The sequence below is a fragment of the Chlamydotis macqueenii genome, chromosome 4 (assembly GCF_036417535.1).
Source record: "Chlamydotis macqueenii isolate bChlMac1 chromosome 4, bChlMac1.mat, whole genome shotgun sequence".
In the NCBI taxonomy this organism is placed as follows: Eukaryota; Metazoa; Chordata; class Aves; order Otidiformes; family Otididae; genus Chlamydotis; species Chlamydotis macqueenii.
In genome coordinates, this window is record NC_141559.1 from 49115527 (window position 1) to 49134202 (window position 18676).

General features: G+C 38.7%; 1 protein-coding gene across 1 annotated transcript in view; it reads right to left on the bottom strand.

Annotated features, from left to right (window-relative positions):
• The window catches only part of CFAP97 (cilia and flagella associated protein 97), a 33278-nt gene that overhangs the window by 14209 nt on the left and 393 nt on the right, over positions 1–18676 (bottom strand). The window contains exons 2-3 of the mRNA XM_086747631.1: positions 7215–8093; positions 7061–7132 (exon numbers count right to left, since the gene is read on the bottom strand). Of these exons, the coding sequence (XP_086603757.1) occupies positions 7061–7132; positions 7215–8073 (931 nt within the window). The 5' untranslated portion in view covers positions 8074–8093. The remainder of the gene's footprint in view (positions 1–7060; positions 7133–7214; positions 8094–18676) is intronic.

Genomic DNA, 18676 nt, shown 5'->3' on the forward strand with positions numbered 1-18676 from the left:
GAAAAAAGACAAGCAACAGAATGCATACTGTGCCACTTACTGAAAGAGGATCACTAACACTACAGGGTAAGTGCTTCTTCCTAACAAAGCAAGCCGAAGGTAGGGGACATCCATGAAATCACTGGTCCTTAAACGATGCTCAAATAAACTGCAGTAGCAATCTAACGAAGCAGTGAGTCAAAGGTTCTGCAGGTCTTCCTGAAGCAGGGGTTACACTATTCCCACAGTCCAGAACGACGCTTCTGACCCCAGAACTTCAAATCAGCAGTAATAGTTGACACGACATTCAAAGTTAACTGGCTGAAAAAACATCCAACCTGCACTCTGCAGAACACCACTTATACAGCACCATACTCCTATTCTCCGCACACTTACTATGACAGAAAATTACATAATCCACAGCACTGAACGCACTTAAGCGTTTACCGGTAATAATACTGCTGTCATGGCAAAGGCAGTAGGTGTTTAAGCGAGGTCAGCACAAGCCTACAAAACCAGGGACAATTCACCACCAATAAACAAAAAAAGAATCAAGATCCTATTTAAGAGGCAAATGCATTTATTCTAAATGCTATTAAATATTTCAGGTACAGTTAATGTTATATAACTCAAATATTTAAGTTCCAAAGTTAATTCAATATTTTACTCATCAATGCACTCACATTACTCCTTAATCACAAAGTGTAAGTTTTTGAATGGCTTATCTGAATTTTTGCAGTGGTCAATGACAACATGAGGCAACATTACAGTTTAAGGTTATGATTTAAGGTTCTAAAGAGTTTTTAAGTCTTGGAACCATTAAATATGATTTACCTGTAGCTTCATACTCTATCCGGGCACAATAAGTAATTTACCTAAATCTCCACTTACCACTTCATTGTCAGTCAAACCATAAATAAGTAAATTGGGGGAGGGGGATAAACGAGCAGCAGTATTTGCATAAAGACTTGCACAGTGTGCAGCTCCACTTCTCATTTACTGGTAAGCAGTAAAAGAAAATTCTCTGGTATTCACAGGATTTCTATGAAAGCTGGTTTCCATGGAGAGACACCTGACTTTCTTCTAAGCAATAAACAAGCTGTTTATTACTTTCAATTTGTAAGCATCGAAATGACCTTGCAGAGCGGAGAAAGGCTAAACTTTATATAAAATACAAATTATAATTAGCAAGTCAAAAGCATTAAGACAGGATGATACAGCTGTCCTAATGGCATTAAGGCTAAAATTAAAATCATGCATGTTCCAGTGTATCTGTTGCAATCCAAATAGAGGAAAAGGCATTAAATAGCTTCAGTGCTTACACTTTTTTTTTTACTTTGCCTGGTGTTTTGCTTTATACTGCTCCGCTACCACAGCTGTAACACAACTGAAAAATATGAAGAACTGATTTAATCTTTCTCTAAATGTCTAATAGTTTCAATCTAAAACTTGAATCTTAAACTTCCCTGTAGTATCTCTATACAAACATTTCCTAGAATATCCACTATTTCATGTCACAGAACTCTAAAAAATATTTTGGACAATTTATGATTTGACAGTTTTTGAAGAAAAGAAGAAAGTGCTTTTCAAGTTTAAGTTTCCCTCTTGAAAAATTTATCTTAAATAGGGCTGCCAGTTATTTCTTGATGTCATGAGAAAGACAAGAGATACCTTACATGTGTGCAATATTTTTTTTTCCCCAAAACTATGAATTTTCCTATGAATGTTGGGAAAGTCTGGATCTCTTTGAAAATTTTTAAGATTGTAATCTGTTTTCAAACTCTAAATATAAGAGTAAGCTGATAACTGCTCTTTTACCTCAGCATGAGTTACTAGACCTGCAAAAATGATGCATATGTGTACACATATACATACAATTAGTTCAAACTATGAACATACAAACTGAAAGTGAAAAAGCTATACATGTTTAGTTCAACTGTAGAGTTTGGGTGTTTATGAATATATTTAAGAGTCTACTTTGAATTTAGACATGGTTTAACAGTTATTCCACAAATACACCAGTTCAGCATACAGATAACATATCCCTAGAAGAGAAAAATTCAGTTATAAAAAGCTTACTTTATTTCTGGACTGACAAATAATAGCCAAAAAAACGTTAAAGCAATTGCTACATGTTCAGCTGAAGCTGCTTCTTAGTTTTCTAGAATAGCTTTTACTCAGAAATACAGAGCTTTTACTTTCATAATAATGATATTCAGATCACAGCACTTTTCACCAAGCGAGCTCTATTTTACAATTGAAAATCTAAGGCACAGAAGAGGCAAAAAGATTTATCAGAGAGCATATAGGTCAGTGAGAGCTTCAAGGATAGAATTCAGGTCTTCAGCTTGCAGCCCATTGTCCTACTTACCCCATCACACCACCTCCTCAAGTTAATAATAGCTAATACCATGGATTTACAGACTAATTCTCACAGATACTGCTGTAAAATAAGCAGGTATCAACCCCATTTTACAGAGAAGAAAACACAAAGTGCTAAATAAATAAATTCTTCAGCACTCTACATACCTTGTGCAATCTCATTACTACTGTATTGATACCCACATAAATTCAGATAAAGAGATACACAGCACTTTTAGTATGCAACTCTATTCTGAACTACAGAAATCAAAAGATTTGTCTAAAGACAGAGAGCACGTGTGGCATAACGGGATGGAAATGGATGAGTGCTTAGTTCACACTTGTATGCTTAACCTTTCTCTCTATCTGCATAACCTCAACTCCTTAAAACTACACGGGCCATTGGATCAAAGCATAAGGTCAAAAAAAACAGCATCAGAAAATTTTCCAATCTTTTGTTCCCAGCTTTCTAACATGGAACCTTATGAAATCACTTCCAAAACCATTTTTTGACAATCTCTTTCTTTGCATTGGCATATTTAATTCTCTTTCTGTGTTCAGATTACTCAAGAGTACAGCAGAGGATATAACTCTGACATTTATTATTATGGGGTTTAAATATTGCTCTGAGTTAGTTATTATTCTGATTTTCTAAAAGACCTTCAAGGTTTATAGCAAAGCGGAAAGAGCATTGATTCACAAAAGGATTAGATACAGAAATCTATATAACATCACAGAACAACTGAAGAACTGTAGTTTCACCTGGAAAATCATAATCACACCTATATTTTTTCCATGCAGGTGCCAGAAGAAAGATAAGTAAAGAGTGAGGAGAGGTCTGTAAAATTTAAACCCTAAGTAACTGAACCTATGTTCTTGTCCACACTGATAAGATATTTGAATTCCTAAGTAGTGTGGCTAACTCCACAGTGCTACAATAGTTCTTACAGCCATACACCATAAAGACAACAACCAGCTACATGACATCAGCCTTAGCATTGTAAAAAAATGATGTAAGCCTCCTAAACATTAACTTCTATGTCTGTAAAAATAATTTATATACATTTTAAATAAGCATATCACCCAAACAACAAGTGATTTTCGTGAACAGAAGTAAAAAACACGAACAAGAAGAATTAAACAATTCAGCAGTTCACAGCTACCAAAACAGTATCACAGATAAACCCCCAAATTTTTATGCATAATACAGGCATAATTAGTAAGTAATGAGTAAGACCAGTAACTTGAACAATGTGGCCCAGGTGGCCCTAGATTGTAAGAGGACCCAAGCTGCTTTCAGTAGGCCAGGCTCTGCAGCCACAGGGCCTTAGTAGGATTGAGCACAGGCCTTAGTAGGATTGAGGGGCTCTGCCCCTCAGGCAGGGTGCTGCAGAGGTCCTCCCTCCGCCTGAACTCCAAGCCACTATCTGAACTGAGCATCAGACACTGCCATGGGACATTCATCAACGGAGATGACTCCTATAAATTCTGAGTTTATCAGTCCACCCTGCACCACCTCTGCTTTCACTACGGCCTGCAGTTTCTAGCAATACCGCTCCCACTGCAAACCCAGGCACCTTACAAGTGAAACAGTCCGAGTGTGCACCCCATGCCCTCACACGGTGGCTCACAGATACCTGGGCTCCACAATTTCTTCACTGCCCATGTTTACCTGTCCTACTTCCTGCTGCATCTGCTCTTAAGAGTGCTCTAGCATTCAGGTGCCCCTCCTTCATCAGCGTGCACGCAAGCCATGCCAACACAGCCATACAAACTGTGGGTTCTGAAAATTGCACATTTTCTTGTACTTCTTCCTTCCCTTTGAAACAGGGCTCTAATCCTGTCTAATAAATGCCAATATAAGGACTACATTCATATGCTTTATTTGTCTTTGGCAACACGCAGAATCTGCTTCTCTCCAGTTTTCAAGCATAATCTTCACTATGCCCCCACCTACTGTTACCAAGTAGATTTCTGCCATTTTGACAAAAACTAGTTCACTTATTTTCCACAGAGTAAACGGAGGCTGCACAGCAAGTTGCAGTAGCTAGTAAAGCTCACTTCAGTAACAGTATACATAAAATTACAGCTTTCAGATGTAGCAACCGAGTGTTATCACGTACCAATCCTGTTCAGAGTTCCAGTCACCAAAGAATACTTCTAAAAATCAGTGATAACACTGCACAGCAATACTCACCTAAAAAGCATTCAAAGCACAATATACAGCATGGAAATTATGAGATTTTCAGTGAAAATGACGTTACTTGTGAGTTTTTAAATTATTCAGAATAGCCTAAATTAAAATTTGGTGTATACGAAGAACAAGCATAGCTTCAGGAGATGTAAGGGCATGATATTTTTTTTTAACCTAAATGTGATCTTTTTTTTTAAATGCTTACAAAAATGAATAGTTTGTGATATGAGCACAAACATGTATCAATGCCATATAATATAGAGAAAAAACTATTACTATTTCAGCTCCTTCTTAATTTAATTGCAACATTTTTTTCTAAATGCTTTAAATTAATTCTATTTTAAGATACAAAAACTATCTCGCTGCTTAATAACCAGACTCTTGTTTTAATGCAAAACTTCTCTGAACATCATGGGCTTTTAACAGATTTCTTCCCTTTCTTCATTCTTCTGATTCTTTTTTAATACAAGAGTTTCTAGTCTTGCCAAATGTTCACATTACCAACACGTAGAATTGTACAAAATTACTTACTGCATACCCCCTAAAAACAACACAGTAACAGGCCACACTGAAATTCTGCAAGTTTCTGGTACCTTTAGGAAATTAAACTCACATAACTGCTGTAAATGCTTAGGCCCAGCTATATTACAAACATATTTGACAAAAACTTTAAACTAAATGCTTCATCAGTATAGATTACTTGAAGAATATTGTACTTCAAATCTGGGACATACTGATGATCACATAAGTACTCTTCCATGCACTTAGGTCTGGTCTTAGGCTGTTCTCACTTTGAAACAATGTTCATGCCTATGCAGTTCTGATGAACACTCATGCAGACTGGGGAGGCAAGAACAATTAGCTTTTTTTTTTTTTTTTTTTTTTTTTAAAATGAGTACAGGAAAAACCTGGAATCAATAACTCAGAATAAGATTAGCTCCTGTTTTCCCAGGCTACTTACTTTCCACCATTAATAAGCCCGCTCCATTTAAATTTCAAAATACCCAAAGTAATTAAGATATGTTGTGCTTGCCAATTAACAGAGGCACTTGAGAGTAATATGGATGTTAATCAGGAACATTAGCTGCCAGACTATATGAATTCTACTTCTCATCATTCAATTTTTATTTTTGTTACTGAGAACTGTTCTCCTGCTTTGGGTAAAAACTCCCCGCATGCCTCCAAACAGAGATACATCTCTGAGAATACGTATTCTGAGCTGTAATACTCGTGTGTTTTAGGAAGATGAATCCTTCCATAATCACCACTTATTAAATAGCTTCTTGCTATCAGGGAAGAAATAAAGATGTAGGACATAATAATTTCAATTGCCTAGCAACAACTCTTCTAACATCATGTTTTGACAAGTGGTTGGAGCCTCTTCTAGCACAAAAGAGTTGCTGGAGCACAAGGACTATCAGAGACAAGAATCAGCTCTACCTTTCTTGATGACTAGCTCTGCTTTTCTTACCATCAGAAGAATTTCCATACAAGCAAAATCCTCATTTCTACGCATAGGAAAGTTAAAATGATCCATACAATGTATTTTGAATCCTTAACTCACTATAGGCTCAATCGGGGAAGGTGCAAAGCGAAGGAAGACAACATACTCAGTTTTAGTCATGACATACCTACCACAATACAGAAAACTTAGGTTTAAATGTACCAGACTTAGACTGTAAGAGGCTTTCCTCACCCGAGATCAGATTTCTTGAGCCAAGTCTCTTTTATTCTACAGATTTTACTACTGAAAACTCTGGTCCATGAAAATAAGCCCAAAAGCACTGTGTAGCCCTTAAAATATGCACACGAGATCATTCAATACATTCTCACCCCATACAATGAAGATCTGCAACGAATAAAGTGAAAGAGATAAAGTTCTCTCTCTCAGACTTCATTATTAAGATTATTAAATCTATTGGCAAGAAGCAAGCACTCAAGTTTTAGTAGAGATTATCAGTTATTTTTCTCTTTAAAATATCTGTACTCAACTTCATAGTACTTTAGAAGGCAGACACTTAGTTCGGAAAAAGAATTTCTAATAATTTTGTTTCATTATAAAAAAGGTACCAGAAGTTTAAATATATGAATACATGCATATATCATACCATACAATGTAGTTTTAGACTGCCTTTCCATTTTGAAGGTTGATAACCCAGAATTTTACAAGAAAGGTTGGTGGTTTAATTTAGATAATAAACCTTGATTTCTCAAAATGCATGTGCAGTTTTATTATTCAATTTGTCATTATATCAAATCTTACGCAGAGATTCACCTCATCTGTATATCTTACTTCTAGTTTATGCATACCAACACATGCTTATACATATGCCTCTTCTTTCCACTGTAGAATCAGCACTGTTTACATACATAAGGATTCAAAGAATTAGATCAACACAGCTTAACCACAAACCAGTTTTAAAAATACATACGGCATATTAAAACCTCATTCTCTTCTATTATAACTCAACTGTTCTCAATAAGGTACAGATGTCATACTTTGTTAAAAGAAAATTTAAAAGTCACCTTTCAAAAGCTGATTCAGGTCCATGGCATCATGCAAGACTTTTTGACTATATCTGCGATCAAACTCGGAATCTAATGAAAAAGAAAAAAGATATAAGATTGGATTTCCCAGCTCCATAGGTTTTACAAATTTTGTGTTGCACTTTGAAATTACCATATAATTCTTGGTTCACATTTTCCTGTCTTTTTATTTTTAGTTTCTTATCATTTGATGCTGCAAGTTCAAAAGACTGGATAGGACTTATGTCTGGAGTTGACAGAGGTGTTACGTCAGTCACTGTGTCTTCAGATTCCTCCAGGTAGTCACCGAACTTTGGTTTTCCTTCTGCTAATTTTGTTGCTGACTTGAATTTTTGTTTTGGAGATAAAAGAGCATTCCTACAAGCATTCCTCTTTGAGGAAGAATGAGATGAATCTGATAAACAGCTATCAGAATCTGTATCAGAACAATCTGTATCTGAGCTTGAGGATGAGGACGAGGAGGAAGAGGAGGAGGAAGAGGAGGAGGAGCTGATATTAGTGTATTTTTTGCTAGCCTTTTTTATGCTGTTTGACTGCTTAGCTGACTTTGGTCTAACCTTCTGTTTCTTGCCATCGTCACTACTATCTTCTTCATCTGTATAATAATCTTCTTCACCCTCTTTAACTATTTTGGGGATTCCAGCAGGAACATTCTCCTGTGTTCCCCTACTTGCTGCAGACATTGCTCCAGATGTACCTGCATTTTCCACAACTGTAGAAACTGACAAAGATGAAGCATTTCCAGGATGATCTCTGCTATTTTCTAGGGGCTGATCCTTCTGCAAATCTTTCTGCTTTTCTTTACTTTCCTCCTCACAATGCTTTGCATCCTTTGAATTAGAAACCAAATCAGGGTCTGCAAGAGCTGCCTTTGTACTTCCTTGCTCTATACATTCACTGTTTTCTTCAGCTTTCTTTTTATCTTCCTCAAAATCACTGTCAAAGAAAGCATGATCCACTTCACCATCTGATACATCTTCAAAACGATCCATACTGAAATATCAAGTGTCGCCTGCAACCATCAGAAAAGGTTTCCAAAGGTTAGCATAAAACCAGTACATTTTTAGCATAATAGTTTCATTCTTTACTCTTTTAGCTCTAGTAACTTATAATTATGCAATTAATTATGTTACGTTGCTAAGGACAACTTCGTAATGAGTTCTATAAAAAAATTTAGTGCCACCTTATTGTACGCAACTTACACGTTAGACTGAAAAGCTTTACTTTAAGCCAACAAAAACCAAATAATCACAATTTCAAAACTTTCACTACTAAGGAAATTAGTCAAACTTTGCTAGTGGCTGAAGAGTCTTAACTATGACAAACAAGCAATTGAAGTGTCTTATTTTGTCCCTTTAAGCTAGAGCCACTAATGAGCTATCATTAGTTTGGATTTTATATTAAAAACCTTGTTTGCATGTGGTGGTCTTCATTTTCGCTGACACAGCCATTCAAGCTGCAGACTTTCAGCACTTAGAGTAGGAGCAATTTAAATTTAGATCAAAAGATCCATGGCTCTATAGGTTAAATTGTAATAGATGTAGGGTGAGACAGTGTTAATGTTTCAGCTTGGATCAAGAACCTGCTTTTCTTGACAGTCCTCTAATTCACACTGCATAGTACAGTGAGCAAACTTGATTCTTTCAGATGAAACTAACCTTTAAAGATTGCTCCAGGCACAAAACCAGTGCACTTAAACCAGCAGTCATCACTCAGTTCATGTGACCAAATTACGGTCAAACCCAAAAGAAAATCCTCAAATACATACAGTGTAAATATCAGGTCCTCAACGCTAACCATTAATGCTCTACAAATCTGCTCCCATTGCATCATACTTCTTGCAGAAATATATGGTGTTACATCCTATGCACGTGGCAGGGGCGATATGAAAGTTTCCACTCATTAGTAGGATATACACAGAGTTAAAATAAGAAAACCCTAACACCCTACAACCAGTATCAAAGACTGCTCTTCCCATCTAGCCAGTACTTTTCTCATACAACAGATTTTATATAAATTTTGTAAGCTGTAATCAATAAATACATGATGTTCTTCAGAGCCAAGCAAACCAAAACCAAAGACAGTGGAAGCAACTACACAAGGCGGGAGAACAAGAACATTTTACAAGATGGATGGTCTCCCTTAAACCACATATAGTTTGTTGCCATGGCAAACAAAGGTGAAAAAGGAATTCCTAAGCTTGCTTTGAAACTGCAAGACTATTCCCAAGAAAGCTTCCAGCTAAAATTACTTCAAAAGACAGAATGTTTTTAAAGCCTGTATCACTCTGATATCTTACCACTTCTCAAATAATACTCATTTTTAGGAGAATTTGAAATATGCACCCCAAAACCAAAAAGCACTACATAAACCTTAAAAACAGAAGCTGTGGAATCTCCTGTGGCTTTAAGACTCACAAAGCCAAAGAACTGAAAAGAGTCTTAATAAGGTTAGATCTCGTATAAAGCTGAAAATGCTATTAAGCCATAGGAGCAGAGGTACCACAAAAAAAGAAACTCTTTAGAGCACCTAGCTCCTCCAAGAACAGTAGAACAAAGGAGTAAAACATCTGTGAACTCTTATTTTGAAATGCTACATGAAATTTTGAAAGTTTTCATTTTAATGTCACTTCTAGTGATCCCTGGCATGTGGTGTGTTTCACTCATCTCAAACACATAGATTTGACATACACGTTGTACATGTAAGAGCATAAGTGGATAAGGCAAAAATTGGGTTTGCAGGTGGATGCAGACGCACTAGTACAGCTTGAAACACAAAATTTTGTTGAGTGTAATACACACATCCATGTATTTTTAGTTTACGTAATGCTACTCCTGCAAAGGACACTAAACTAACAGTATCTCATTGGCTATAATGTAATACGTAGTCACACCATGACTTCTCAGATGTCTCTTCTGAACACAATCTCTTAAGTGGGGATGGGATATAATTCAAGAGAGTGGCAAAAGGGTTGAGTAGAGGTAGTAAAATGTGACAAAAGACAGCAAGGAGCCTGTACACTCCCCTCCACCATCAGCACCAGCCAAGAAGCACACATCTTGCCACTTTGCATGACTTTGGAATAGTTTACCTGCCAGTGGGCTGGTTTTTATTAAGACTGAGCCATAACTCATTAATGGACAGCAATCACTGGTACAGGGAGAAATGCAGTTTAGCAGTCTGACTCTGCCCAAGAAGCAGTAGTTGTAACATAGAATCACAGAATCATCAATCCAGTTTGGGTTGGAAGGGACCTTCAAAGGTCATCTATAGTCCAACCCCCCTGCAAGGAGCAGGGACATCTCCAACCAGATCAGGTTGCTCAGAGCCCCGTCCAACCTGGCCTTGAACATTTCCAGGGATGGGGCTTCCACCACCTCTCTGGGCAACCTGTTCCAGTGTTCCACCACCCTCATTGTAAAAAAATTCTTCCTAATGTCTACTCTGAATCTACCTCCATTTTAAAACCATTACCCCTCGTCCTGTCGCAACGAGGACGAGCATCAGTCATTTCATTGCCAAATGCTCCTTCCACTTTCCTGGTACAATCCGCTAACAACTTCAGCCTTCATCTTAATGGAAAACAGACATGTAGCATGGGGCAATTTCTCTCACTGACGCTCTTAACTGTTCACAAACTAAACATTAATTAATTTTGTAGCTTCCATTAAAAACAAACAGGAGGAAATAAACAGAGATGGCCATTAATTATTTGTTAAATATTTTTTAACTGTAATATTTCTTCTCCCCATGTAATCCTCTATGTCTCTCTCCCTATTTCTTGTAACTGTAACACCCACTCATTACCCCAGCCAAGCACACTCATTTGTCTTTGTCTCTTCCTCACTGGAGTTCATCCTAGTTTATACCACTTTATAATCCCTTCACCTGTAAACACCATTGACCCATTTAAGAACAGGACACAGTGGCCAAGCAGACAAGGAAAACATGTAGTCTGGCTGCCAGGGCAGTAGGGACTCACTTTCTCGTCAAGATGTGGATGCACTGAGATCTAAGTACCTACTGAGACCGCATCTATGTGTTCTCACCAGCCAGCCAGCACAAGAGCAAAGACCACTCAGCTCCTGTTCAGGCCAACCACTGTCTGCTGCTGCACTGCCCAAAGGACAAGTAGCATTTTGACATCCTCCTCCACGTTAAACAAAGATCAAGACCTTATTCACACTAAACGTATTGGGTGTTTTTCCCCTGCCAACTGCAAACCTGACAACTACAGCACCACCTGAAATATTCCTGTAGATAATGTCTAATAGGAGGCATGGCTGCAATATGAAGTATCTTATACAAAGGTAGAGTAGTACATAAAAAGTGATATAGTGAGGACACACTTAGATATGGTCTGGTGTCTGAACATATACTGCCTTTCAAAAACATTTTTGAGTGTTAGAAACTAACATACTTGCAAAGTACATTAAGTACCTAGTGAAAGAGCCAAAGTGTTTTAACCTTGGTTACACCTTAAAGTTATCCAATCAATCTTCCACTTTTTAAAATGCAGACCATCTGAAATTCATGCAGAGTACTGAAATAAATCACAAAAAAGAAGAAAGAATTCAACATTAAAGTACAAGCAATGATCAACTTCTGTTGCTTTTAAGCACTCTACTTTAATAATAGAGGAAGATGACGGTTTATATAGAGGAAAGCTGCTTTTTTTTTTTCTATGTAGTAACATACAAATTTCTAGCACGCAGAACACCACACTCTGAATTTGTACACTATACATCCTCTGAAGGCCCTAAGTGCTTTCTGGATGTCTTAAGATTCTGATACTTAATAGAAGTGGAAAATAAGCCCCCTATGCATGCTGTGGGCTGAATGAGAAATTTCTGACATTACTGTGTGCATACTGTGCATCACCACAAAAGACATAATACAGCACAGCTGTAGTATACTCAAGATGAGTCAACAATACGATTCCCGCAACAAAAAGGAACAGACATCATCTTAGAATGTATTAACAAACACATATGTAAAGTATCAGAAGCAATAACAACAGTGATTTCAGCTCCAATAAGGCACCTTCTGGTTTAGAGTTATTAATTTTGCTTTGTAAGTATAATTGACACCGAAAGAAGTAACCAAGCAGGCAACCCTCATCCAGCCTGTACAATTAGTTATCCCACAGACGGCACCTCTCCTTTCAGCTGGAAATTTCTACCTCTTCAGAACAGGGACCCACGCTCCCAATCTCAGAAAGCAGAAACAAGTGTTTGAGAGCTAAAGGGTTGGAAGGTTGAAGTGTTTTAATTGCAAGATTTATTCTATCCATGGCAGATGTTCTTTAGGACACTCCAAAAATCCTCTGACTCCATTTACTCATTACGGCCCCTCTGTCAGGGATCCTGCCCCCTTAAACCTGCTGACTGCCAAATCACCTCCTGGGAGAGGGTGAAAATGCTAAACAGATCATCTGACTAACATTTTAAAAAATAACAATAATTAAACAAGTCTCCATGTAAAAACATACTAGTTCAAACCCCACCCTCTCCTTCTTCCTTCCTTCCTCATTTTTGGCTGAGGCTTAAAAAAGAAGAAAAAAAGGCAGATTTGAAAAAGTCTAGAAGAGAGAGCAATACAAATTTAAAGACAATTAGAAAAGTCCATCTTCTGAGGGTTTGTTTAGTTTAAAAGAGAGGAAACACAGGGAAACATAAATCTTAAAAACCTGTAAAACAGACTAAACCAAAACTTAGTTTGCTCTGGGACACAATCAACAGCAGTCAAGATCAACTAGTGCAGCTGCTTCCAGCCATGTGACAAACCACACATACTCAGCCGTACCTACCTCCTCTTCAATTAAACCTTTCATTTTTGCTACTAAGAAACAACAAAGTATGCAAAGGAGATACCAAAATACCTCTCAGGAAACTATTTCCCTTGACGGAAACCTCCCATGAAAGAAACAACCAGCCTGTTTAGTAGATACTCTAATTTTCCAAGCTCAGAACACAATACCTACTACAGCTGTTCTACACACCATATGTTGTCCAAACTTAGGTACCAATTTCCCCAGTCCAAACCATGATTGGCTCATAACCAATCTACAAAGCACAAGGCCTCAACCCCAGCTCAGAACAAACTCCAACACGACAAACCTATCCAAGCTCTACTCCTTCACACAGTTATACATCCTGCACTGGACCTGTTCCTACACCCTGAGATGGAAGGGCTGGCTGAGGCACAGCCAAGTTACTGTGCAAAACACCAGAAAGCAGGCAGGAGCTGGAATTAGAATCATACAAAAATTTAGGTTGAAAGAGATCCTCTGGACATTATCCAGTCCAGTCCACTGCTCAAAGCAGGGTCAGCCTCAAAGTTGGATCTGGTTTTGCTCAGGGCCTTGTCCAACCAAGTTCTCAAAAACAAGGATGAACACTTTATGTCCTATGTGGGCATCTGCTCCAGTGCTTAACAACCCTCAATGTGATTTTTTTTTTTCTTTAATCAGAATTTCCTGTGTCACATCTTACAACTATTAGCTTCTGTCCTTTCATGGTGCACCTCCAGGAAAAATCTAGCTCCATCCAGTTACAGGTGAATCTAGAGGGTCAATATACCCAGCACTGCTGCCGTTTTTCCTCTGTGTTTTGTTGGTTGGTTGTTTTTTTTTTTCTTGTTTTAGTTTGTCTTTTGCCAGGTTCTCTCTACTGGACGCAAACAAAAATATTTTTCCCTGCATGCTGTAACATATAGTTTAGTAACTCCCAAACTTATGATAGGTTAGCCCTTAGAACAGCAGTTCTGTCTCCAGAGGCAGGACCACTGGAGATGCTCCAAAGTACGTTGGAGTCCTTTTAAAAGGATTCCCACAGAAAGCCTTGAGTCTCCTGGCTACTTTAAGCAAGGATTCAGTTCAGCAAACGGGCACTAGAAAGTGCTAGAACAGAGTCAATTGCCATCATCTCTTAGAACAAACGTAAGCACATGACCACCAGAGAGCCTGTACGACTGCAGGGCGAAGGCTTTCATGTGAAGGTATAATGAAAAAGAGGAAAGAAAAAAAAAAAAAAAAAAAAAAAGTAAGCCACTGCCCTACTCTGAAAAGTTGCAACACATTATGCTGAGAGGTGTGGATCTGTAGCTCCAGGACTTCACTCATACACACACATTAAATGTTTGTTCTTCAGTGAAGGTCACCTCATGACCTCCTGAGCAGAAAGGCTGGGTCAGAGATTACTGTGGTTAGATGATGGGAATGATGATGCCCATGAGGCCTGTCTAAACAGGCCACAACTACTCAATCACTGCTGAGAATCCCAAGAAAGTGACCAGTAAACCCTCCAAACCTAGAAGGAACAGAAGCAGTTTACAATCAAAATAATAAATAAAGACAACAAACCACACGTTGTTCAATGAAAGTATCAGCAGCTTCTGGAAGGATTTCCTTCCTAAGGCTCTCCATCTCTACAAGCCTAAGTGATGCCACACACATCAGTGTCTCATGGGCCTACTGTCGTACAGTTTCTCACAACCTGGAAGAGTCCCACCTCCATCTATCTCAGGGACCAAAAGGTAGGAAGATGCTAGGGGGAAACTGGTCACTAGGACTGATCCCTCCCAAAAGTGATCCATAGCCACAGTCTTTCAATAACATAGGCAGACATCGAACAGTTCCTGGCAGCAGTTATTTGGATACAGATAGGAAAAGCCCAGAAAAGGACAAACTCTACTGCCAGGTATTGAAGATCAAGAACAAGGTTAAAAGGAAGCTGAGCCTTCTTGCTCCTGCTGTACTGGTGCATATCTATATTTCCACCAGACACCAGGATTTAAATATTGCATCCAACCAGACTACCCAAAATTGAAGGTCATGAACCTGGCACCAGGAAGTAGTCCATGACAGCATGCATGAAAAAGGAAACCAATTCCCCTTATTAAAGCAAAACTTTAGCCTATCTGCCCCATAAACACTGGAGTTATGCATGCAATCATCCCAGTGCACCAGCCAGGGGACTACCTGTGTGTGCCTGCCTTAAGCACCAAGTACAGCACTCAAACATCAGATCCCCTGAGATCTGCTAAGACTAATCCAAGCAGCTGCTGCACTGTTGGGAGTCAGGTATTACCGTCTTCCAAATGACAACCGATGCACCACTTCCCTCACTTCACGTAAGCAATGCTTCCATCTTGATCAACTATCTCAAGAAATACAGCACAAAGGTGGCCCAAATTTCAGCAAAGGTCTCTGTGTACATCTTCAAGCTCTCAAACCACCATTGATCATTCCCCATTTGAAACTACATGAAGGCATAAAACCTCTCTTTCATCACAGTTCAAGAGTAAATGAGACACAACAATTCTTCCACCAATATTTGTACAGTAACTTTCCCCCTGCTCTCACCTTGTAACAGACCAGTTGGGTTCAGCCTGTGCTCCTGTCTCATCCTTTGTGTGGAGTAGAGGTATGGCCCAGAAATGCTTAGACTCTACAGATGCCCATCTGCTACTGTTGGGAAGCGAGATCTCAAAAATAAAGCTGTAATAGAGTTCAAGAGCATTGACGTTTTCATCCAAGAGCTGACCATCTATACTGTGCCACTTACTTTGGCATTTTCTGGATTTGCCTCTGCGCCAGTCCTGAAATAGATGGCAGGACCACAAAGGAAGCAACTACACCATTTCACAAACTACTGACGGAGCTCAGCAGCAAGTAACTCCCAGCATACTCCAGAATACCAGGCCATCTCTGCCAAGTGGCACAACACACAAATTGTCTCAAACAACAGAAATGCTCATGGAACTAGAAGTCCGTTCACGCTTCTAACGTTACAGATTTAGTATGCTTAGTGATCTGACTGCACAAGTAGGCATGTCATCAACATTTCCCTCAGTGCTTTGCATAGATGTGCTTCCACACAGACCAAATAGATGCGAGTTTTGTGAGTGCAAGACGACACCTATTATCACAGTTTGGAAAATACACATACAGTTTTACAGAGATAGCCATCACACTCTCCACAGCCACTGAAAAGAAGATGCAACTCTCAATTATCAGTGAATATATTTCTAGATAAGAGGAACTGTCTGGTATAGGTGAGCAGAGTGAAGTACAGAAATTCAGTCGCTAAATCAGTATACAAAGAACAGCTTAAACAAACATCACTTAGGAATAGCCCAAGTATTTTTATGTTTCCTCAGAATGTGTGCAGGGGGCAAATGAGGTGAAGGTCTTTTGACATCCTCCCGTGTCATATTTTTATGACTCGTTCATTTCTTCAGATGAGAAAACTCAGTATGGAAAAGCAGATAAAATGCTGAAATATAGGGCTATCTGAAATTCATCGTAACATGGGTTTCCTGGAGTTACAGTGTTTATTATGTTATTAAAATGAAACACTTAAAGAACAGCAAATATCTATCATTGAATTGTGACTTAAACATCAGTTGAGATTGTTGGATGGGAAAAACCTTAGCAAAGGAATGTAGGTTATATTTCAGACCATTTCATCACCACTCTTGGTTGAGCATGAGACCAGGAAGCAAAGAACGAAAAAAATTCTGAAAAGCAGGTCTGACAGAAGCACTAACGTACATCCATCATAATAACAGTCCGCCTATCTCCCATTAATTTAAGGAGATACCTAGGCTCACCTAGGAGCCAGCTCACTTTGAGGCTCTTTCCTCTAAACTGCAGGGATATTATTGTATCACTCGACTCCTGACTGGGCAGACTTTAAAAAAGCTCCTGTCACCTATGCCACAGAAGACCATATGCCACCTATCCCACCGATTTTGAAATACTCCTTAGAGAAACACCCGCATGTGCTGTAGGGTCAAGTCTCTAAACGGATTGGCCAATTGGACTTTCAACGCCTCAACAGGCTCTGTGGTCCTGATGGCCCTCTGAGCCCATGTGTCTTATGCAGAAACACAGGACCCTCCGAAAGCCCTTTTAAACATGGGCAAGCACAGAACCAAAACAAAAATCCCAGTAGGTCACAAAAGCTTTTAAGTCCCAAAAAAAGGGAGAAAATATCCCCAAATTCCTTGTTCTTTCTTTTTCTCTGGTCTCTATTCCACACCATTACAAGGATTATCTAGGCTGAGAAAATACAAGGGAACAACATCATGCGCTACAAAAAACCCCAAGAAAAAGTGACAGGAGAGCCTGAAGCATTCCAAAAGCCGAGTTGGAATTTTTGGAAACTGTATTTTAAAATGCCAATTATCTTACAAACCCACTCTTAAGCTAACATCCGGTGACTAATTTTCTAGTAATGATTACTTCATTTTAGTCTTCAAATAGTTCCTCTGAAGAATTTAACTTTTTATGGAACTTTGTTCTCTCTCCATTGACAACCCCAGAAATCGCTTTCTACCCAAGAAAAAGAGATTAACTACTTTTTCACAGAAGCAAAAATGTGCACAAGACACTTCATGCTCTATACTGAGCACCTCATAAAAGACAAAAGCAGGGATTTGAAAGAAATTTCGCACTGTTATTTATGTTATAGTCATTCCATCCCAGAGTTTTCCTGCTGTTTCTATGAATGTTGCACAGGAACTGTTACTACACAGTTCTTAAATACATACATGTCCAAATGCAAACACTAGATGCTTTTTGTATGTCTTAAAGTAAGAATGAACAAATGTAAATATTTGCATACTTATAATAAAAGCTGTTTCTGAAAAATTGTATTTAACAGAACTGTAAAGTAAAAACTTCAGTAAGGCATAAAAGTTATATGACCTTCAATTATGTTCTGCCACAAACCATGCTGAACTATAATCTAAAATGCCAATTTCTCTAACATGCTGTGAAAACTCCAGAAAAAAAACACAGCTTCACAAGCATAACATACGTTGTATCATCTTGCTGAGACGCTTTGAAATGAATTCAGTACTCTGTTGCAGGGGCTGCACAAATGAAAGGAAAGGCCCAGGATTTCAATTACCTCTTTTGTGATTTCCACACAAATCCACAGGGGCCAAAAGATTCAGCAGTTGGTTATTTTTCCAAACCACAGCTCCATCTTGGGAACCGTTAGTGCAGAACACAGCCCTCTGCAAGGCAGGGGGAGTTACAATACAGTTGTCCTGAGGAAACTGCAGAAACATGACCATTGTTATGATTTTAACACGCTCAAGCTAAGCTGCTTACAACGATCATTTCAGTGGACTTAATTCCCACTAATTACACCCAACCAAAACAGTTCACCAAACTCTATTCAAGCATCATTTCAATGCGTCTCTTCTAGTCCGCTAACTTTAAGGACAGCGCACACGACGCAGTAACTTGTTCCCAAAGCCAATGACTCTGGCGCAAACGAGGGCCGGTGCCTGGGAATAAAATCTCCCACCTCTTTTCCAGTCCCCCCAAGAAGCAGAGAGGGCTGGCACGGCACGGAAGCGGGGTGTAAATTGCATCTCGGGGCGGCGTGACTAAACGCTGGGGGCTTGACGCCAGGCGAAGCCCTCCAAATACAGCGTGTGCCACACACTCGGGAGACACCTACGTACCTGTCGCTCAGGCAGGGACCCAAGTAGAAAGACAACAAATTAAAAAATAATTTAAAAATAAATTATATAATGATTTTAAAATGATATATTTATTTAAAAAAAAAACAAAAA